The 23750-nt window shown below is 36.4% G+C and overlaps 1 protein-coding gene across 19 annotated transcripts in view; it reads left to right on the plus strand.

The window, feature by feature from the left end:
- ERCC6L2 (ERCC excision repair 6 like 2) overlaps positions 1-23750 on the plus strand; it is a 176592-nt gene that overhangs the window by 121112 nt on the left and 31730 nt on the right. For 13 of the 19 annotated variants that reach the window (XM_081523003.1, XM_081522914.1, XM_081522967.1 and 10 more), the window contains 2 exons: positions 1259-2411; positions 7059-7213. In XM_081523003.1, the coding sequence (XP_081379129.1) occupies positions 1259-2411; positions 7059-7213 (1308 nt within the window). The remainder of the gene's footprint in view (positions 1-1258; positions 2412-7058; positions 7214-23750) is intronic. The other 6 variants (XM_081523039.1, XM_081522977.1, XM_081522996.1 and 3 more) reach the window with 1 other exon arrangement.

The following is a 23750-nucleotide window of genomic DNA, read 5'->3' on the forward strand; positions in this document are numbered from 1 at the left end:
AGACACAAAGTCAGAGTACTGCCAGTAAAATTAATAATTTAGGCTAATATTTCGTATCATTAAAAAAATTCAGGGTCAATCTTCAGGTATTTACATCCAAGCTGGAATTTTAACTATACCAAACTATAAATCCAAAAATAAATGTACTGTGTAGGTGACCAATCTAACTTAAGCAACAAATTATATGGAAAAATCACAATCAGTATATATTTAAGATTATTAAATCCAGACATCAAACTCATTCTGTGACTCAAGCAGATATTTGAGTCCTTTGTCTTATGACAGTTTTAGTAGTTTGTCATCTCACATTCTACAAAAATTTATGCTGTCATCATAAAGCCTTTTTAAAAGTAAAGAATGTGTGTAAGGTTTTAATTGCTGTTGCTATTTTTGTCTTTTTTTTTTTAAGAGTGTAACTCTAAATTTATAGTTGCCCAAAGATATAATGGGCTATATGATAACTATATGTTATGATATAATATATGTATGATGCAGCAGTGTATTATATAACTGTATGATAACTATATGCAGTGATAACTATTAATTTGTAACACCCCTATAAATTTATATCACCCATTATGTGGTGAATATTTTTTTTAATTTATAGGAATACATTTATATCAAATGTTGGCAGATGTATTACCAGATTACTGGATAATACTTTCCCCAAATCTTTCACTAATAAAGCCTCAGTTTTCAGAAACTGAAGAATATATTTAGCTCTAATTGATATGAAAAAAATAATTAAGTTTAAATTTGTAATAAATTTTACTTCAAAATAGCTTCAATATTTTATTTATTTATGGTGGTCAAAATCCTGTCCAGTCTTATTTTTAATCAACTAGAAATATTTTCTAGTTGGGAATTCTTTAACTCCTACAAATTTGTTTTGGTTGAAAGTATCAGCTGGACTGTAGTAAACAACAGGTTATGTGCTTTTCACTTTGAGGCCAGATTCAATCTCTGCATCTTAGAAGCTAACAGTTCTGCTCTGTGTTTTCCTTATAAATAATTTGATCACTTTATATTCTAGTTTTAACTTTTATTTATTCGGAAAGTTATTCAACTTGAAAAGAGTATACCAGACTGTAATATTAAATCGTTTATATTTGTTTACCACATGTTTTACTTTTGGAAAATACCAAGTGATATACTTGTATATAAATTATCTGCCCAAATTTAATTCCCTTCCAGTGTAATAGATTTGATATCATTATTTTGACATTTTCTAATGTTTCTGTCATTGCCTCTTCTATAGGCTAGGGAGCCTGACTGTCAGGAACACAGAGGTCCAGAACAACTAGCAGAAGCAGCATGTGATCTCTGCAGTGATTTTAGTGAAGATGAATCAGCGGGCAACTCAATAACAAAGACTGCTAAAAACAAAGCATCTGACTCAAGTAAAGCTTCAGTTTCTCCTGGGCAGCTTAGCTTACTCCAGTGTGGTTTCTCTAAATTGTTTGAGACAAAATGTGAAACAGTTGAGGATGGTGATGAAAATGTTACCTCTGATAATGAAAGTTCTGATGAACAGCCCACATGCCTTTCAACAGAAGCCAAAAATGCTGGTTGTCAGAAGAGTCAAGACTCTCTTGGTACTTTGAAACATCAGAAATTAACTAATGTCCTAAATCCAAATGGAAAATGTGTTTTTGAGAAAAGTGAGAAAATTTTAGAAGAGAATATTCCTTCTGAGTCTAATGATGAGAAAAACTTTAAAAACACAGTTGACCACCATTGCGTTTTACAGAATGTCACAGAATCAGAAGATAGTGATATCATCTTTCCCACACAGTATACAACTCAGAGATTCCTTAAGAAGAATATAAGGTTTAAGCCACCTGTAGATGGATCTGAAGATTCTGAATCAGAAAATCTTGTAAATATAAAAAATAATGGTGATGATACAAAGACCAATGTCAGAGGAAATGGGCTAATTTCAAAACAATTAAATCTTGAGATTGAGACCCTAAAATCTAATACAAAAAGAAAAGGTAGTAGTGATATTAGTGATGAATCTGATGACATTGAAGTTTTCTACAAGTCAAGAGTAAGAAAGCAAAGAGCTACTTGTTCTCTGAGGTTTAAGAGAAAAAAGAAAAATAAAAGGGAACTTTACACTTTTCCAAAAACAATGAAGAAAGCAAACCAACGGTGTGCAACAGATGAAGACTGTAACTCTCAGACTATTGATGATTTTTCCTCCTCAGATGATAATTTATCTGTTGGCCACATCAGTTTCTCTAAACAGAACCATAGACCAAAAACTGTAAAAGATAAAATCAGTGTCTCTTCAAAATTAACTAACTATAAAAGAAATAGCACTTTCATACCAAGAAAACCAGTGAAATTTTCAAATGAGAGCACTGTCAATCAAAACCGGATATGTGAATCAATGGATAAATTTTTAGGTAACTGCAAATCCATTCTGGAAACTTTTCTTTACGTATTTGTTGTATGCAATCAAATAGCTCTTAAAAGATACTTGAATTAGTTTGAATTAACTCTGCAATCTAGATGCTATATTGAGATATAAATGAGGAAGTGGGTAGTGGCAGGATAAAGGGAAGACCTAGGTCAGGATAGAGAAGTTTGGCATGTATACCAGAACCCCTTCTATGTAGCCCATCTGAATCACTATAAACTAATTATTTTAACTTTTTTGCATTTTTATGGTTTTATCAAATGTGTATACATTTGATACAATGTATAACCCTTAACATTAGTTTAGTCTCATTTAAAAATTTTTATATAGTTTATTTTAATGTGTAAGATTCTTCCTCCATCCCTTTCATTTCTTTACAGTTTATATGATTTTTTCTTTTTCTCTCTCTCTTTATATGATTTGTTTGTTGAAGAAACCAGGCCAGTTATTTTCTGCAGTTTGCATTTTGCTGATTGTGTGCTATTGGCGCAGGTGAACATATTCCTCAACCCTCTGTATTTCCTGAAAATGAGCAGTTGGCTTCTGACACTGTATCAAACTCAGGTTCAGTCCCTTTGACAAGACAAAAGTTAATGTTTGACAAAATGTTTGCTGGTTTCTCTCTTTATGATCTTAGCAGCCATTTATTCACTCAGAGTAGCACAATGGTGGTTTCTACTTCTCATTTCTTTTTCATTTGTTAGAATGCTTTTGTGAGGCAGTACTTCCCCTCATCTACTATTACTTACCCAGTGGTATAGTTCATATAGATAAGGTAGGAAAAATCATTTCTTTACCAACTTTTAGTAAATGAAATATCTATCATCCTTCAATTTCTTTTCTTAAAATCCTTGTGAATTAATTGATTCAAGCACATTTAACGAGTCTAAATTCATTTCAATTAGTACCATTATTGAGGCTCAATTTTCCCATCTTTGGATATTGGGAGCTTTTAAACATGAGCATTTTGATTCCTTAGATATTTGACGTGATGCTAATCATCTTTGATAGCGATCTAGTGTTACACAATACTCCAGGATCATCTCATGCATTTTCTGCCTCAGACCTAAAATCAGTCATTTCTCTAAGAAATCTTGGTTTCTTTTAGTGAAAAAGTGTGTTTCAAGACCACAATCTGGTGCTAAAAATGATCATTGCTACCACTTGCTTAGTTATTATTTCTGGGTCTTTTAAGTGGATAAATTGTGTTTATTATAAATTGTGTGTGTGTGTGTGTATATATATATTTGTATATGTGAGTTTATATATGTGTGATGTATGTATTTTTATATATGAGATAACATACTTCATGAGTTCATTTTCATGCTTCCATATTTATTCCTTATTTGGGGATATAGAGAAGGGATAGGCTACCCACTCCAGTATTCTTGGGCTTCCGTGGTGGGTCAGATGGTAGAGAATCTGCCTGCACTGTGGGAGACCTGGGTTTGATCCCTGGGTTGGGAAGATCCCCTGGAGGAGGGCATGGCAACTCACTCCAATATTCTTGCCTGGAGAATCCCCGTGGACAGAGGGGCCTGGTGGGCTACATGAGGTCGCAAATAGCTGGACACAACTGAGTGACTGAGTGCCCCTAGAGCTTTTACTTAACCTCTTCTCTATCATATTTACATACTTTTTCTTCTCTACTGATAATCCTGGTTCTTCAGCATGTAGGGAATGGTTTAATTATAATGTCCCACAATTACTCATTTTGTATACATATTACACAAAAGTCAAATAATAAAAATATCAATATTCTTGTAGTGTAATTCCTGGAAACATTAATGTTTGGGGCAGACTTTCCATATGCTCTCCCATTTCTGCCCATTTTTAAAATGGATATGTTATGTGTTCATTGTCAGAATACACGGTTACTGCATTATACGCTCTCCTCTTAGACTTCATTTATTCTTGGTTTGCAGCTAACTATAAATTTAATGCTTCTTATTAGTCTTCATGTCAGTGTGTCTCTAGTCATTTTGATTGTCTGAAGCTTATGTTCTAATAGATCTCCTATTTCTAGTAGATCCAGAAAGTACTCATGAGAGTAATATTCTCTGAGATTCTTGTTAATAACAGTTTGTGCCCTTTGTAGTTAAAAGTCTGATTTGTATTGCTGATCCCTATGTTTTTCTCGAAGTCTTTTACCTAATTTTGAAATTAGTTACAATTTTGTTTTGTAAGCTTGTTCTGGCATTTAGGGATGTTATTCTGCTGCTTATTCTCTTTTCCATTATAATTTTTATGAGATTTGACCCTTTGCTCATTTTTATACAAGTTCTTTCCCCTGAATTTTTAAAAATGAGGCAGAATTTAGGAAATCTTTTCTAATTTCACAGTGATCCATATTTGTAATTTTTGCATAGTGTTCAAAACAGTAGTTGGATTTCTTGTTTCTAACCATTTCCCCTGCTTTGCTCTCGACCATCTCTTTTCCTCATTCCTGTTCTTCCTATTCTGTTCACTTTTACTTCACCCCAGCAGTTTTTCCTTCTTGTTTGACCCAGGCCTGGGAGTCCTGGGGGGTCAGTTTGGGGAGTTCCTTAGGACTAGCCTGCCCCAGCCCCTTAGGCAAGCCCCCTGTACCCTGTACTCAGCTTTAGAGAATGGAACATCTTCCCAAATATAGCTGCTGATCTCCAGGTAGCCCATTGTGCTAGAGTCTCCTGTTCTCAGATCTATCAGATGCCACCCTGCCACTTCCTTCTTCCTTCACACAGGCCCTGATGCCTATAGTGTGTAGCTACTAATGAGCTGAACCCAGCTTCTTGTATTTTAGAGCTAGTAGGAATATCTTGTCATCTAATTTTGTTGTAAGTGTTGTCCTTGGCTTTTGGTTTTGCAGTCTAGTTGCTCTCATGTTTTAGAGAGCTGGAAAAACTGCTTCCCCTTAACCATCATCTGCTGACAATCTGATTAGTGATTTTTGAGTTAGCATTGCTTTCAGAAGTATCTTGATTTATTCCCCCCAAAAAAAAACCACCAGAAAGAATCTGATATTTTGATGTAGAAACCTTAATAATTGTGTTTGACAAAACAAGCTTTCTTTTGTGGTTTTTAGTAGTCTTCATTTAAAAGTTCATTACGATACATATTTTGATACCCTTGCCCTGCTATGGAAAAGTAGAGCCTTCCTGTGTAATTTTTCGTAAACTGAAATGGCATAAAGCAAAGAAGCGATTACCTTAGGATACATCTTGTTAATGGTCGCACAAGGTAAATCCAGGTAAAGCACAGATACTCACCAACGCAATTCAAAGTTCTGATGGCTTAATGCTAAGATACTGAGTGTTATTCCTGATAAAGGAGCTTGGCAGTGCCATGCTTGCTGCCGAGGCGTGTGCTGCCTCTTTAAGGTCTGGCTGCAAACAAACACTGTTTTGCTTTTTGCCCTTTTTCATAAAAGTGAAAATCCTCTTTGGATTTCTTTCTGTTAGAGTGAAAACAGGTACTAATGTAAGTCTTTCAGAAAAACTAAGTGGTAAAAAGCAAACGTTCAAGAAGTAGGGGATACCGATACTGGACTAACCTTTGGTTTGTGTGCAACAATTAGATTTTAGGTTTGAAGAATTATTGCATGAACTTTTGTTTTAAAGAGCAGCCAAGTTTGTTTTTCTTTTTTTTTTTACTGTATAAAAGGTGTAATAGTTTGTGTGGAGCTCATTCTATTTTGAATGTATAAAATGTGTCATTAAAATTAAATTAAGAATAATATCTGAGTCAATTTTTTACCAGAAGAATTCTTTTGAAGGTTTTAAACTGTTGCTATATACACTCTAACTGATATTTCAAAATTCAAGGAGAATATTATCTTGGTTGCTCTTTTAGTCATTTAACAACATCTTGTTTTCTCATGATTGGCAATCCTGACTGAGCGAGTTTCAGGGCTGAAAAAGCACAAGTGTTGAAGGGTATGATTGAGGTTCACTGTCAGAGGTGTTTGAGAGAGCTTTTATAGACTTCAATTCTAGCCTTCTCTTTTAATGACCACAATTTAAAAGTAAATTATAGGTGCTTAGAAGCAAAGCAATAAAAAAAAAGCGCCATTTTTAAACTTCTTTCAGATAAAAGCTGTAAGTTAATTTTTTTCATTTCCTAAAACCTCCCAATCTTGACAATCTCTGGGCATATGTACAAAAAAGACAATATACAAACAATAAAACTGAACAAAGCTGACCAAACAAAACTCCCTGGTCATAAACCCCATGCTCCTACTTCATAACTGTAATCAAGTATTTGTTTAAAGGAACAGATGAGGTTAGCACTGCTTTTAAATTAGTAAACATTTTTTTTTACATCAACAGAGATGACAAATTCATAGAAACAACCTTCTACTATGACTTTCCTCATTTCACGCTTAAATCTAAAAATTGTTACCTGATATCAGAAATTCTTATATGAGAGGGATTTCTAAATTAACCTAAGAGTTCAAAAATATATTTGAACCCTTTTCAGTTTTTTACAAACGAATATTGAGATATTGACATGCAAACTCAGTGTTTTTCTTGAGGATTAAAAATAAAATAAGCATAGCCTGTTTTAAATGTGTTGCTGATAATTTTTAAAGTATTTCTTGAACTATATTGTTTGATCATAAGACATCAGTTAATAAACATCAATTACTTCGTAGATGGTGTTCGGGAAGTGGCTTACATTCACTCAAACCAGAATGTGATTGGATCAAGCAAAGCTGAAAATCACATGAGTCGATGGGCAGCACGTGATGTATTTGAACTGAAGCAGTTTTCTCAGCTTCCTGCTAACATAGCTGTTTGCACTTCTAAGGTAAGAAGATAATATATCTCTAGTTTTTATATCATTTTACAGAAGTTCCTCAATAGGATCTTCTCTAAGTACCCCTTCAAAAGTACCAACAAGATTTTAAATCACTTACAAATAAGTGTAAGTGAAATGGCAGCCCACTCCAGGATTCCTGCCTGGAAAATGCCATGGACCGGGGAGCCTGGCGGGCTACAGTCCATGGGGTCACAGAGAATTGGACATGACTGAGCACACAAACACATCTGCTGTGACAAAGATTTGGGATCGTTTTAATTAAATCAGAATAAAAATTCATGACCAAGGAAAATAGAAATTAAGATGGAAGTTAGAATGCAGATATATAAGATTAGAATGCAGGTATGTAAGATATACTATACTTACCCAGATACATTTTTTAATGGCAAATTTGGTTGAGTCTCCTGGTAGACAAAACAAAGGAAGTGAACAATGTATTTAGTATTTTCTTAACTAGTCCATTTGGAAATGTTGGGCAGTTTGGGTGGTCACTATGACAAAGTGCCTGACTGGCATTAAAGTCTGGAGGCAGGGCTGCCATGGGGTGCGGGGAGGCCCAGGAGGGTAGATAGGGAAGCATCCCACATGCTAAGAATTGTTCTGCCCAAAATGCCATAACACCCTGCTGAGAAACGCTGAGCTAAATGTCCTTAAAGAACAAAAAAGGGGTGGGGGGAACAAACACAAAAAAACAGTCCTTCAGAGAAGGTGCAAAGCTTTTCCTAGTGCTTAATTTGAAAGAATTTGTCTCCTGGCATTTTGAATGGGGACCACTGCATGACAACAGTCAGTTGTCTTATAATTTCCTTGGTGGCTCAATGGTAAAGAATCCGCCTGCAGTGCAGGAAACACAGGAGACAGAATCCCTGGGTCAGGAAGATCCCCTGGAGGAGGGCGTGGCAACCCACTCTAGCATTCTTACCTGAACAATCCCATGGACAGAGGGGACAGAGGGGCCTGGCAGGATACGGTCCATGGAGTCACCGAGTCAGACACAACTGAAGCAGCTGAGCATGTTGTCTTGTAATATTCTTAGAGTTGATGTAATATTGGACTTTGAAAGGCTGTGCTTTTAGCATTTTTTGATGTAAGCCAAAGGCCTGGTTCCAAAATGCAAATCATATATAAGCACTTTCCTGACCCAAGTATGCTACTTTTTTATATTCTCACTTTACCTAGGAGTATACCATATCTCAAGCAGTACTGTAGATAGCATTTCTACAGTTTGACTACCTTGTAGAAGCTATATGGAAAAGGTAGGCAGAAATGTGCTGGGTTTGCCAGAAATTTGCTATATTAAAATGAGGAGCATATCAGAATCTTTTAAACAGACAGCTAATTTTTTATTGTTTTTTTTTTCTTTTAAACTGTGCCTTTTATTAAAACCATGCTCTTTTCCAAACAGATTTTAATGTGAAAGGTCAGAAAACTTGGCAAATTCTGTAGTACATGTTAATACAGTAATTTAACTGGATATTGGTCACTAGCTTATTTAAATATTTCTCAGAGAAGAAATTTATAGCCTTATAATACCTCCCCAAATGGACCAAGAAGCAGTAAAAAGTCCCTTTGGAACCTTCATAAGGAAAGTTGTAAAAACAAACATGATGGAAATATTTTTTGTTGTTTGCTATTTAGTTGTTAAGTCATGCCCGACCTTTTTGCGACCCCATGGACTGTAGCCCGCCAGGCTCCTCTCTCCATGGGATTTTCCAGTCAAATATATTGGAGTCGGTTGCCATTTCCTTCTCTAGGGGATCTTCCCAACCCAGGGACCGAACCCATGTCTCCTGCACTGTAGGTAGATTCTTGACCACTGAGCCACCAGGGAAGCCACCGGTGGAAATATACTTTGCTTTTAATTGGGGGAGGGAAGGGAGTTTCATCTTTACATTAGCAATACAAATAGCTTTCAACCTTTTTTAGCCTGAACATCCTTGAGATGGACAGTACAATCTCATCAGAAACCTTGTTTCTTCACAGTGATGTTCAGAGTGAGGAACATTTCTTGCCAGGAGAAACTAACTGGAATACCCTGCCCCTGGAGTTTCTGATATGCCTTTTGAGGCCATATATCTTCCCCATCACACATAGACCAATTTAGCAGAACTTTTTCAAGGAATACGAAGAAATCTGGTGTTTAATGACTGAATCATGGTGGGTATAAAAAATATTCAGGGAAGTTTTAAAGCCATTAAGCTGGAAGGCCAATCCCATGCCACCAATGCTAGCAGGGCAAGAACAGTCTATATAAACAAACTGATTTCGTCAGCTAACTTCTTTAAATCAGTACTTGATATAATAAAATTCTGACAGTAAGATTTAGTCTCTCAGATTTGACCTATATCATTTAATACATCAAGTTAATAGTATCATTGTACTTCAGCATCTTGAAATCTGTATTGTGTTACTTATGTACAACAACCACTTGAGGACAGTATTATAAACTTACAAAAAAGAAAGATCTTGGGTATATACTGCTATATATAAAATAGATAACTAATTAGGACCTAGTGTATAGCACAGGGAACTTTTCTCAGTACTCCATAATGACTTATATGGGATAAGAATCTAAAAATGAAGGGATATGTGTATATGTATAATTCATGAATCAACAGTGAATTTTGCTGTACATCTGAAACTAACAGCATTATGAATCAACTATACTCCAATAAAAATTAAATGAATAGATAGAAAGAAAGGTCTTGGTATATGAAAATCAGTTTTCAAAATAGATAGTGATCATACATAAGCCCCTGGAGAAGGAAATGGCAACCCACTCCAGTACTCTTGCCTAGAAAATTCCATGAATGGAGGAGCTTGGTGGGCTACAGTCCATGGGGTCGCAAAGAGTCGGACACGACTGAGCGACTTCACTTTCACTTTCATACATACTTAGGATGTTCTTAGTTTTTCACCAACGTCAAAAACTAAACCTATTGTATTTTTGACATAAAACCCAGCCCCTGGGCGTACCTCATGTTTTCTCCTTTTAGTTTATTTAGAAATAAATAAAAGAATTCATATAATGAGACATCTTCCATTTGTTGAGCTCTGTAATCTTCTCAAGGCAGAGGAATTTTGATGGTTATAACTGGTCTATGGCATGGAATCTATTCAGATGTCAGTTTGAATTGTAACTCTACCTGATACTTCCTTTGTGACCATGAAAAAGTTACTTAGCTTCTCTGTGCCTCAATTTTCTTGTGCTTAAAATACAAGTAATTAGACTGCTTACCTCAAGAGGTTCTTGTGAAGACTAAATGAGGTAATGCCTATAGAATGCTCTGAACAGTATCTGACACAAAGTAAGCAGTTAATGAATAGTAAGTATTGTTATTGCAACCAATGGATAAGACTGATGTCAGGTCTTTAACTTCCCTAGAAGGTGAAAATCAACAAGGACAAATTATAAACAGCCTTTCATGCCCTACATGCCCAGTCGCTTCAGTCATGTCTGACTCTTTGCAGCCTCATGGACTGCAGCCTGCCAGGCTCCTCTGTGCTTGGGATTCTCCAGGCAAGAATAGTGGGGTGGGTTGCCATGCCCTCCTCTAGGGTATCTCCCTGACCCAGGGATCGAACCTGTTTCTCCTGCATTGCAGGCAGATTCTTTACTACTGAGCCGCCAGGGAAGCCCTGCAATCATATTTAACTATAAGTAAAAGAATGGGTGGTGCTAGTCCATCTGGGCTTTGAACTTCCTTTTAAATGAAAAATTAAGAATGCTTATGCTATTAATATAGTATTTTTCAAATTTTTATATGTGACTAAGTTTTTGTTTATGAAAACAAAGTCACTCGGTGCTTTATAATTTATATTAATTTTATTTTAGGATATTCTGTATTAGAGTGAAAATAATTAGTGACTTCTGTTTAAAGCTGATAGATCTAGTTTCTGTTTAGGTTCATCAGTTTAAGTGGTTGCTTCTAATTCATGATATCTCCATGGCTGCCAGCATTCATTCAAATGAGTGAGACTGCACTCTGCCATCAAACTAGTTGTTTTGCATCTCTGTACGTAGTACTCTGGGTTTTCTTCATTATAATTCTTCTGGAAACTACAAACTAATAAAGTCAGTGAGAGAGAATGATGGTAGTATTATGTTTCTCTTTACTAAAACTATTTGTAAAGATGATTTGAGATATTGATAACATTTCAAAATCATTCACAGAATTTCTAAGGGAAAAAACTGTTCACAGTCATTGATTTCATCATATCTGGTTGATGATACTTCAGCACCTTTAATGAATAAATCGTTGAAACACACCACCACCTTTGGTTAGAGATATGTGTGTCACTCACTGAGAGGTTTTGCATCTCGCTGTGTGGTGATAGGTGGCAATGATGGAGTTGCAGTTTAGAAAAAAACTTTTAAACCATTACGGAAGGAAACGTGAATAAACTAAAGGTAAATGAAACAAGATGAAGCCAAAAAGGCTCAGCCATAGAATTAGAAATATTGACAACCCTCTTCTTTCTGAAATCTCCAAATACCCCTAGACCTCCCAGCTCCAGTACAGTATCTTTATTCTAGGGTTTACATCCAGAATCTTTTTGATTACTGAGAATTCTTTTGAGTGCTTCATGTCTGTCATCAAAGATTTATTAGAGACCTTTGTGTTTGAAAAGAGTGTGTGTGTGTGTGTGTGTTATGTCTGTGTGTGGTCTCTCCGTGTATGTGTCTGTGTCTGCAGCCAGATGCAGATGTGCTGCCTCAGTTCCTAAGAAAACAAAACAAGTCCTATTTATTTGTACGAAGGCAACACAAGATTAACAGTGGCCACAATATGCAAGTATTTTACTTCCCAAGGAATACTGTAATTGAGTCTAAGTGAGAGCCTTTAGCTAAATTACAAAGGAATATACTAAATGAAAAACTTACAAAGGAGAAATAATGTACACTGCAATCATAAATAACATATTGTAGTCTTTCAGAGTTTCTCAGTCCTTTGATGTAATTATTAGAAACCGAAATGGCAAAAGCTGTGAATCAAATCAAATTCAACCATATATTAGGAAAAGTTCTAAAATATACTGTCTTTCCCATATTTCCTTTGGTTTCTTACAGTGTATACTTTTATAAATTAATTTCTACTTATAGAACATATTTGATAGATCTGTTGAATTAAAACCTTAAATTTCTAATTATGCCTGTTTAATTTAGCAGTACAAACTATGTAAAATAAGAACTTGCTTTACATTCAGTTGTGCTTGGATATTTCAGAACCATTTCTGATAACAGCTTATTTTAAAAGATAAGATGTCTGATAACAAGAGGGAAAACTTGTGTGATTTAGGTTTAAGCTTAGACCAAACAGAAATGTTTAAGCACTGGAAGGAATGGATAATACCTTTATTAAAGTTATTTTACTGCATATGGAAGTATGTCATAAAATTTAGCTATACCTGTGTGATGTGGTACCTCATTTTTTCAGTCAACTGTTATGTTTTCAACTTAAGCTTACTTAAAGTTTTCTGAAAAGATTATACAAAGACAGCATTCAATTAAGGATTAATCACTATGGCAACTGAGATGTGGTGGCTGAAAGGGGGAGGATGTATTCTCCCCTCAGTTTCCTGCCAGCTGTCATAGTCAACCTCTGTTGCCTGAATCTAAGCCAAAATATAGACTGTGACCAACTCGAAGAAACTATATCTGTATTTTTATAAATTGGTACAAGTATCAGACTATAAAAGAAGACTTAATCCCCTGAATGGGATGACAGACACTTGGCACTCTTGCCAGTGTTTGACAGAAATAACGGGTCACTTTGTAGTAAAACCTGGATTAATAGTAAACCCTTCTTTATGTTACTGCAGTGTGGTGTAAATGAGAGAACTAAGCATGCTGTCAGCCTGGGGGTGGTGGTGGCATGGGGGAGAGAGTCTTTTATATAACCAGTGCAGGTTTAAGCACTGTTCAGAGAATACTGTAAATACAAAATGTTGTCTTAGTAAGAACTTCTCTTTCTCTTATTTGTATTAGATTGGCATTTTGTAGGTTACTTAAAGAAAGGATTTTTATGAGCTATGGTGGATTTGATTGCAGTATGTTTATACAGCTTTTGGTGTCAGCAAGGAGAGATGGGCTATTTACAATAAGCAGACTTTGGGGAGATATAGCATTCCATTAGCCTCTTTTTCAGGATGGTGAATGGCATGATGGTTTAAAGTAATTGTTCACAAACGACTGGTTTATGAAGTAGTCCGGTAAGTAAGGTGTATGGTTTTACCATCCAATGGAATTAACTCTTGCTGCGTGGGATTTTTCATGGTTTTATCATTTTTCTGTCTTGAGATGTTAATTTTATAGTATTTGCATCAGAAAGCCTTTCTTCCAAGTGATTTTAGTAAAGATCAGATTTTTAAAATTGTGTGTATACATGTATAAAATCATGGGACCAGTGTTGGCAAGAAGAAGGCTTTTGTATTTCTATCCTTAGAACTAGGACTGATTCAGAGAGATAGATAGTGTCATTTGTGAAAATCACCTGTTACCTAGTCAAGGGAATGAGAATCTGGGGTTACCTATAAACATGTATTCCACTTCTAGCTGGTGGTGACAAGGAGCTGTGGCATCCTTCCTCACAGTGATGTTTCCAGGACTGGTGGAGTAATGTCACTAATGAGCTAGTGGGGACAAAGCCACATTCAATTCTTGCCAGAAAGGCAGACATGTTTATTATTGTATTTATGATTATTGCTTATTGCTTACTAGTAGGGGTGATGAGTGAAGCTCTTTCTCTTGTTCTATGCAATGACCTGTTATTATTTTTGTTATTACCGTGTGTGTTAGTTGCTCAGTTTTGTCCAACCCTTTGCAACTCCATGGACCCTATAGCCTGCCAGGCTCTGTTAGTAGCACCAATAATAAAATATGTTAGAATACCATAAAAGATATCTAGTTCAGTCCTCAAATTTTATAGATGAAGGACCCACCTTGAACTGTACCTGGTTTATCATAAAGAATACTATAGAAAAAAATTATATTTGACAGTAATTATAAGCTACAGTGTCAGACTTTATTTTTTGGGGCTCCAGAATCACTGCTGATGGTGATTGCAGCCATGAAATTAAAAGACGCTTACTCCTTGGAAGGAAGGTTATGACCAACCTAGATAGCATATTGAAAAGCAGAGACATTGCTTTGCCAACAAAGGTCCATCTAGTCAAGGCTATGGTTTTTCCAGTGGTCATGTATGGATGTGAGAGTTGGACGGTGAAGAAAGCTGAGCGCCGAAGAATTGATGCTTTTGAACTGTGGTGTTGGAGAAGACTCTTGAGAGGCCCTTGGACTGCAAGAAGATCCAACCAGTCCATCCTAAAGGAGATCAGTCCTGGTTATTCATTGGAAGGGCTGATGTTGAAGCTGAAACTCCAATACTTTGGCCACCTCATGCGAAGAGTTGACTCATTGGAAAAGACCCTGATGCTGGGAAGGATTGGGGGCAGGAGGAGAAGGGGACGACAGAGGATGAGATGGTTGGATGGCATCACTGACTCGATGGACATGGGTTTGGGTGGACTCCGAGAGTTGGTGATGGACAGAGAGGCCTGGCGTGCTGCTATTCACAGGGTCGCAAAGAGTTGGACACGACTGAGCGACTGAACTGAATTGATAAGCTATTGTGACAATGGCCTGGACTGATAAAAATATTCTTTGCTCATTAGGAAGTAGCTTGATTCTAAGTCTTCTCCTAGCTGGTCATTGTTCCAATTGCTTAGAAGATTGATAAGGCTTCTTTGAACAGTTTCTCCGTTAAGAATGGTTGGAAGATTATAAATAGTTTAAAAATAGTATTTCTTTAAATAGTGCTTTCTAAAAGAATCCACCTGCCAATGTAGGGGATACAAGAGACAATGGTTTAATTCCTGGGTCGATAAGATCCCCTGGAGGAGAAAATGGCACCCCACTCTAGTATCCTTGCTGGGAGAATCCCATAGACAGAGGAGCCTGGTGGGCTATAATTCATGAGGTCTCAGAGAGTCTGACACGACTGAGCATCTGAGCATAAGTAATAATATAAAGGCTTAGAGATATAAGGCCTCACTGAACTCTGATTGACTACCTAGTGACTTAAGAGAATGTTAAGCACTTAATATCCCTTTTCAAATGTATATTTTATCCCTCTATGAAAACCATGGTATCAATTGGACATGGCCACTTAACGGAAACACCTATCCCCTTGTCATCTGAGAATCCTGCCTTTACACATATGAATTCTGAGTTTTATAGGATGAATAAAGCAAAAGTATAAGGATAGGGAATCATAGTATTTCAGAACTTGAAGGATTCTTGGAGACTAATGCAAACAATATTATTTTACTGATTTTTTTTTTAAAGAGATGGTATATGACTTCCCTCAGGCGCAACAGTGGCAGTTAGCTTAAATCCCTGTAGTCTTTCAATCCTCTGGTTTCTCCTGTGCTTTTCTCCCAGTTCCTTTACTTTCTATCTTGCTTTGGAGATTTTCCTTTTTTTTTTTTTTTAATTCTATTTTGCTTTTCCAATATGACAAATCAGTCTTAATTTTTCAAGTTAACTTGTCTATTCAGAATTTTCCTCACTTTAGCAGTTAAACAAAAAATTTAGGTGGCCTGAAGGTATCTTTCCCTTTAAAAATCTTTTTTTTAGATAGTTAAAACTATCTGGACTCAAGAAATACCGTAAGACTTGGCAGTATCTACTCAGCCTTAGTTGTCCTAACCTCCCAAATCTCCAAACCTCTCTACCTCTCAGCATGTAACTCAGATGTGTCACTCTTTCACAAAGCCTGCCCCAATTCCAACATAAGCTGTGGGTTAGCTGTCCTTCTTACACTTTTTCTGCTTCATGTAATAGTACTTTGGCCTAGTTATTCTAACATATGACTTCCAAATTTTTATCAGTTAGGTAAGTATACATCTTCTTTTCTAGTAAACTCTGGACTTTAAAAATAGCAGAATATATCTCTGATTCTCATTTGATAACTCTGGAGACCTAAAGTAGTGTCTTGTATATAATTGATACTTTTTGAATAATTTAGGTTTTCAGTTATTGTCAGGGTATAAAGAACCCCATCACTATGTTCTGAAAAGTAAATAGTTTAAACTATCTTTTCTATAAACAAATCTCAGAATTTTCATAAAAGTCCTCTGGCAATGACTTGGCGTTGTTCAGAGCTACTGAATGTATTTATAATCAGCCAAGGGAAACAGTCCCTCCTTATCTGAATTAGAAGTATTCTCAGGTTTGCCTGTCATTCATGGTCTTCAATAAACTTACTCAGTCTACATCTCCAACCAAATCATCTACTGGCTGATCCTTCACCCCCAATTCAAGTTTCACTCCCTCCATAAAACGTCAGTCTTCAGCGATCACTCTATTCCAAGCTCCTTGCACACCCATTCTCTGTGCCTATCATCATTGTGGACGTGGTGGACATCGTGTTAGTGTTTGCTCTCTTCTCATGTACGTTACACACTTCTTAAGGATCAGGACCACGGCATACATGTCCATTAGCATCACCACTTAGCAACAGGCAATACAGAGTGGAAGTTCAGAAAACATTTGTTACTAGTATTTGCTGCAAGAAATTACTACATAATGCAGATGCCCACAACAGTTTTCACTGTGCGTATAGGCTCCACAAGTTAATGTTAAAAGGAGTATTCTAGCAGATGATGTAAAGATGTTAGTCATTTTAGAGCACCATAAATGGTGGTATTCTTCATCTTCACTCATTATCTGTCATCTGTTGACCATAGTTGTAGTACAGGAAACCCACTCAAGAAGGGAGAACATGGAGAATGGTGTCAGAAAGATATCCCCACCCATGTGTGACTTTGTGAGCTTTCCTCATCTAGCAGTAACAAATCCAAGCAGTCACTTTGGGGAGTAATTTTCTGTGTTCCAAAGTTCTATAAAATATGTTTTGTTTCTTTATTCTATGGCATGTAAGGCTTGTCTCAATTTGGTGCTAGCCTGCTTTTCCAGTCTCATTCTGAGACACTCATTCAGAATTACTGACAGTAACTTTGTGCCGGGCACTGTACTAGACCCTGAACGTAGCAAGGTGAACAGGTTCTTCCTAGTCATCCTTCAGTTTATGAATCAGTCTTCAAGCACACTGTGGATTTTTACTTTTCCATGTCTTTGCTCTCGTGTTTCTTTTGTTTAAAATTCCATTTTACCTGTGTTTGCCTGTTGAACTCCAACTCCTTGTATCATTAGTGACAGTTCTCCTCTGTCTTCTCCAAAGCTAAAAGTGAATGTTTTCCTCAAATTCATCTTTACTTGTGTGTGTATATGCATGTATGTATGCTATAGCACTTACTGTATTATGTGACACTTTATATATATCTGCAGAAGGGAAAGGCTACCCACTCCAGTATTCTGGCCTGGAGAATTCCATGGACTGCATAGTCCATGGGATCGCAAAGAGTCAGACACGACTGAGCGCCTTTCATTTCACTTCACAGGACGCATTCAGTAGCATAGAGTAGAATAACCATCTGAAAATAACCTATGCAATAGGCTGTTAACTAATTCACATGACAGCAAGTCTGGAGGGAAATATTTTCAGGTGTAATGCTACAGTCCGGTGACATCATAAGATATCAGCCTCTCTGATTTTCTTCTCCACTGTCCTTAGCAAGTTAATTTTTAGTTCCATGAGGCTTTTTTCCTCATGTTACAACATGACTGCTACATCTTAAGAACGTGTTTCCTCATACAAATGTATCCAAGGACAGGAAGCTATGCTTCTCTTCGTGTGTCTCTCCTTTTGTTTTGGAGGAAAATCTTTCTGGCAGGACATAATTGGCTTGACTAATCTCAGTTCATCCACTAAGAACTGAGAGGGCAATCAACCTTTCCTGAGCACATGGCCATGACCCATTCCCAATATTTAAATATTTAACAACAAATATGATTTTTTGATGTTGTATAATTTGAATGTGTCAACATTTTGAAGATATGCATAACTGACTGTTTTCCAGATGAACAGTGAATTATATTACAAAATCATGCATGGGGAAAAAATTCAGCCAAAGTACAAAATATACCAATGAATTTTAATTTTAGTGAAAAATTCTGATGTGGTTTCAAATATTACATGAAACTAACCTTAATTGAATTTTGATAAAGTATCGAAAAAGAATATCTATAGTTATCTGAAAAGGCTATGAAAATATTCTTCCCTTTTTCAATTACATATCTATCTGAAGCTGATTTTCTTCATATACTCCAACTAAGACAGTATTGTTGCAGCAGACTGAATGCAGAAGCAGATATGAGAACCCAGCTGTCTTTTATTAAGCCAGCTACTAAAGACATTTGTAAAAATGTAAAATGTAGTCACTCTTCTGGTCAGTTTTTTGTTTGTTTGCCTTGGAAAATATAAACTTTTTTGTTGGTAAAAAGAGTTATTTAAGTTAACATGTAATTGGCTTATTTTTATTTTTAATGAATTAATTGTTTTAAACTTTCGATAGATATAACCCACATAAACAAAATCTCTTTGGGGTCCTCATAAATTTTTAAACTATAAAGCGGTCCTAAAACCAAAAAGTTTCAGAATTGCCAGGGTCACTTGATTATTAAATTCAGTTCTAGTGGAACATACTTTCAGTTGGCCTTTCTCTGTGTGAACGCTTTACTTCCTCTGCTACATGGCTCATGAAAGCATTATCAGAATAGAAGAGAGTGAAAATGATGTGCTTATAGGAAACCTACTCTAATTCACTAAAAAGGAGAATTATTCACAGTTTTCAGTACTTGATTATAAACAATAATCTGCATCCATCTTCACAACTAGTAACAATGTCCCAGTGTCATTTGTGGCACAGTGCTTGAAATGTTCTTTCCTAGACACTGGAGAGCCATCCATGGCCTTAAAACTGAATCAGCCTACATAGAAGCCTACACTTACTCTAACTAGAGGCCTAGAGGAAGGAAGTGAGAGCCTAAGCTCCCTGTGGGAAGTGCCAGCCACTGGAAAGGCAAGCAGGGGCGGGTGCCTGCCAAGAAAGACTTTAAAATTTTTCCATCAGCACCACCCTTCCGTGATCTTTTCACTAACAAGTATTATTTAGTGTAGAACTTTCAAGTAATCTTTACAGACATTTTTATATTAACATAAATATTATATGTAAAGATTTAAAATTGAGTCAGGATTATAAGATGCTAAAGACCTTACTCATTACAACTTACTGGAGATCCTAAAAAGACTAGTAGAATTGTGAACTTCAAATATGGAAGAGACTCATGGGGGTCCCAGATCCAAATTTTTATCCCCTAGATCCTGATCTCCAAATGCCTCATTATTCCTTAGGATAATGAGGCTCAAGAAGATTAAAAAAAAGAAAAAAGACTTTCCCCAAATTTACACAATAAATGATCGAGGAAGGCCTAGACACCAGGGCTTGTAGTGCTGAGTCCTTGCTCAGACAGCTACCCCAAAAGGCCCTAGATCTTGCTCTAGCCTTTGTGTGTGGGAAGTATTGAGAGGAATCTACTGCCTGACCATCCTCCCATGAAGGTCTGAGATTATATTAGCAGACACTCCCCGTTGCTGGTCCACAGGCTTTTTTGAAGGTGATTGCCACCATCTCACCTGGCCCTTTCCTACAGGTTGAGTGCGATGGCAGTCCCTTCAGGTTCCCAGGTCCCAGGGAGATAGGGCTTCTGCATTTATGTTTGTAGTGTGTGCCTCACAGTAGTCAGCTGTACTCCTGAGGCTATCGCTTTGTTCTTTCAGATAGATGAGTTTCTTGGACAGTGAGAAATGGGTGTTGTGCACAAAAAAAGGAAGCTAGACTCAGGGCAGCCTGTCCTTTTGTGGCTCATTCAGAAAGCAAAGTACTACCAAAAAAGAAAATACGTACATATCTATATATATATAAAACTTAATTGTAACTGTTACTCCTTCCAGGAGGAAAACAGACCCATAATTACAAACTTTAATCTCCCTTTACCACCTAAAAGAAGGGGAGGGAGGGAAGGTGTGGATTTGAATCTAAGTTTGTTTTTTCAGATTTGAATGACATTTTTAAACATATGCAGAAAATTATACTTCACTGTATATTTGTGGTGGGTCCTTTAACCAGCTGGCTTTTCTCCAGAGTCTGAGTGAAGGCAATTCAGGGGTATCTCACAGTTGCCTTAGGTTTTTGTTGAGTATTGGAAAACTGCATTTACAGTAGTATTTTCTACCTCCAGGCAGAAATCTTGAATGATCACTTGAAGGATAAGGACTTTTTCACACTTGTGCAAAGATCCTTGAAGTTCTTTGTCATTTTGGACTCTCAGATGCCATTTGAATGAATTTGTTTACATGTGCTATATGTTTTTATAGAACTCCTGATTCCCTGCTTTGCAAAGACAAGCAAGTTTATGACTTTTTTTCAATGTGTTTACAGGGTTTGGCCTTTACCCAAAGAGAGATTTCTTTTTTAACCTTTGTTTGAACAGATGTGTAAACAAAAGCATTGCTGCCTCTCGGACTTAACTATTTAAGGTTGAATGAAGAAAAAAAAGTGAAAGAGCACTTTTTAAAAAAAAAGTCTTTATGGCAAAGTTAGTGTGATCAGACCAATGTGAGGGATTTGGCTACACAACGTGCCCAGTTCTGACAGTGACCATAGACTGCCTTGTGAAGCTCTGTGCTATTCTCAGGAACAAGTGAAGCTTCCTGAAAGGGGCAGATCCTCTGGTGATTCTTAAGCTCCAAACTCAGGCTTCTCAATGGGTCAGAGCCATTGGGACCTTCCATTGCCTTTGAAAATGTCCTCCCTGATGTCCATTTTCTCAATGACTAATCAAGGCTGAGGACTTCCCTGGTGGCTCAGTGGTAAAGAATCTGCCTGCTAAGCAGGAGATGCAGATTGGATCCCTGGGTTGGGAAGATACCCTGGAGAAGGAAATGACAACCCACTCCAGTATTCTTGCTTGGGAAATCCCACGGACAGAGGAGCCTGGTGGGCTACAGTCCATGGGGTCAAAAAAGAATCAGACACGACTTAGCAACTAAACAACAACAGCAAAAAATCTGATTATGGAAAAAAGTGGTGAATGTGGCTGTTAAATATTCATTGCTCTTTGCTCTGGTGTATGTGTGCTCTGTAATATGTTTTCTAAGGTGAGAAAAACTAGCTCAGCAGACAGATCCATTCCAAAATTGCGTAATAAAAATTTCACTACCTCCTGGTAGCCTACCACAGACAGGCTACCCATCCTATCAGGCTGTTTTGCATCGAACATTATCCCCTTCAAAGCTTCCTCTACTTGAGAGGGGTACAAATGAGCAGAATAGGAATCGGCATTATCTGCACCAGCTATCAATGTGTCTCCAGTAATTAGCCTCAAAGAGATTTAGAAAGATGGCACAGATTACAATAGTATTTCTCCTGCCAAAATGGAAACTAGAGGCCATCCTTGGTGGTTTTTATAACTCAGTCTCCTGGATTGTGATGTTTCCTGCCCTATTTGTTGCCCACGGATGGATGTGTATAGGAAAACGGATCCCTATCAACTTTTCCCTTTTCCTTGCAATTCCTACCTAGATGCCCTCTATAGTTCTTTAGTAATTTGCCTCCAAAATTATTTTTTACTTCAAAGAAAGAGGGTTTTTTTTCCTTAAACATTCTCTGCACTGAGGCTTTCCTGGTGGGTCAGTGGTAAAAACCCACCTGCCAGTGCAGAAGACATATGTTTGATCCCTGATCCGAGAAGATCCCACTTGCCTCGGAGTAACTAAGCTTGTGCACACCACAACTGAGTCTGTGCTCTAGAGCCTAGGATCCACAGCTATTGAGCCCACATGCTGCAACTACTGAAGCCCACATGCCTAGAGCCTTTTCTCTGCAACAAGAGAAGCCACCGCAGTGAGAAGGTCTCACATTGCAGCTAGAGAAAAGTTTAAGCAGCAACGAAGACCCAGCACAGACAAAAATTAATTAATAGATTAAAAAAAAAAATTATTTTTAAAATTTATTTTAAAAATTTTTTTAAAAATATATTTAAAAGACCACATTCTCTGCACTATTCCAGTGAAATTTTCTATTTGTTGTTATTGTTGTCTAGTCGCCAAGTCGTGTCCAACACTTTTGCTACCTCCATGGACTATAGCCCGCCAGGCTCCTCTCTTCATGGGATTTTCCAGGCAAGAATACTAGAGTGGGTTGCCAATTCCTTCTCCAGGGAGTCTTCCTAACCCAGGGATCCAACTTGTGTCTCCTGCATTGCAGGCAGATTCTTTACCACTGAGTCACCTGGGAAGCCACCTGGGAAGTTTTCTATTGTGTAAAGATAAATTTCATATGTAGCAGAGTAAATAGAAAAATGCTAATGTAGTCACATGGCTGTGAGGTAGGGGGAATATTCCCTTTTTTCCTTTTCTCAGTACATTGGCAACAAAGATTATTTGCAAACTTTTTTATTTTTTATTTCTTCTTACTCTTTAAATTGAAAATCTATTTATACCTTATCTTCTTTTTTCAGTTATGCCTTTCAAAAAATAACTACTGGTTCAATTAAAATAATGCTGTTGGCTTAGGTCTAATGCCTTGTAATACAGACAGTACACTTTGGGATTAAAAGAAAAAAAATACTATCAAAAGTCTTTTGAATGTCTCATACTATTAATCTAAGGATAAGAAACTTTCCTCCTAGAATCAATATAAATCTAAAACTTTACCAAAAGAAATAAATAAGTTGTACAGGATTGTATATAGTTGACTAGGTCTAGTGTAAATTCATTTTGGCTACTCTAAAAGAAGAAATGCTTCCCTATAGAAGTACCCTCTTATTTGTTATAATCCTAATGTATATCTTTTACAACTTAAAATTATAGCTTTTATTTTACAGAATGTATGCTTTATACATGTTTAAATAGTAATTTTTATGATGTATTTTCAAATATATTTTATAGAGACATTAGAAAAATGAATAATGATTTTATAGTTTTATCAAAATTAAGTCAAAGCAGATATTCATGATACATTGTGCAGCATAGCATATTATTGTGTTGTATAATAATTTTAAATGGAGTATAATCTATAAAAAATAATGAATTACTATGTTTTATACCTAAAACTAATATAATATTGTAAATGAACTGTACTTCAATTTTTTTAAAAGTAGATATTTATGAAGTCTTTGAAGTGAGCCATTTCCACAGTAAACACTTAATTGTGGATAGGTAAGGAGATTATTTTGGCCAAAATATATTAAAATAATTACCACTTGTAGAAATAATATATATTTAGTGTCTTGGATTGAATTAAATAATTTTTATATTCTGAAATTTGTTTTTAATAACAAATATTTCTTTTTCTGACAATAACATTTAAATTTTTTTAATTATATAAATCAGATTAGGATTTAACACAATTAGCCATGGCCCACCTTTTACCTTTTTAGACCTGTTTAATTCTCAAGGGAGAGGATTTTTCCTCTACTTTTTCAACTTTCAATTGGCTTCTCTACATAGGAAACAGCCAAAGGAGGAAGATATATTACTACTCATAAATTGGAATTATT

This window comes from Giraffa tippelskirchi, chromosome 1 (assembly GCF_054371585.1).
Source record: "Giraffa tippelskirchi isolate mGirTip1 chromosome 1, T2T-mGirTip1v1.2.pri, whole genome shotgun sequence".
Classification (NCBI taxonomy): Eukaryota; Metazoa; Chordata; class Mammalia; order Artiodactyla; family Giraffidae; genus Giraffa; species Giraffa tippelskirchi.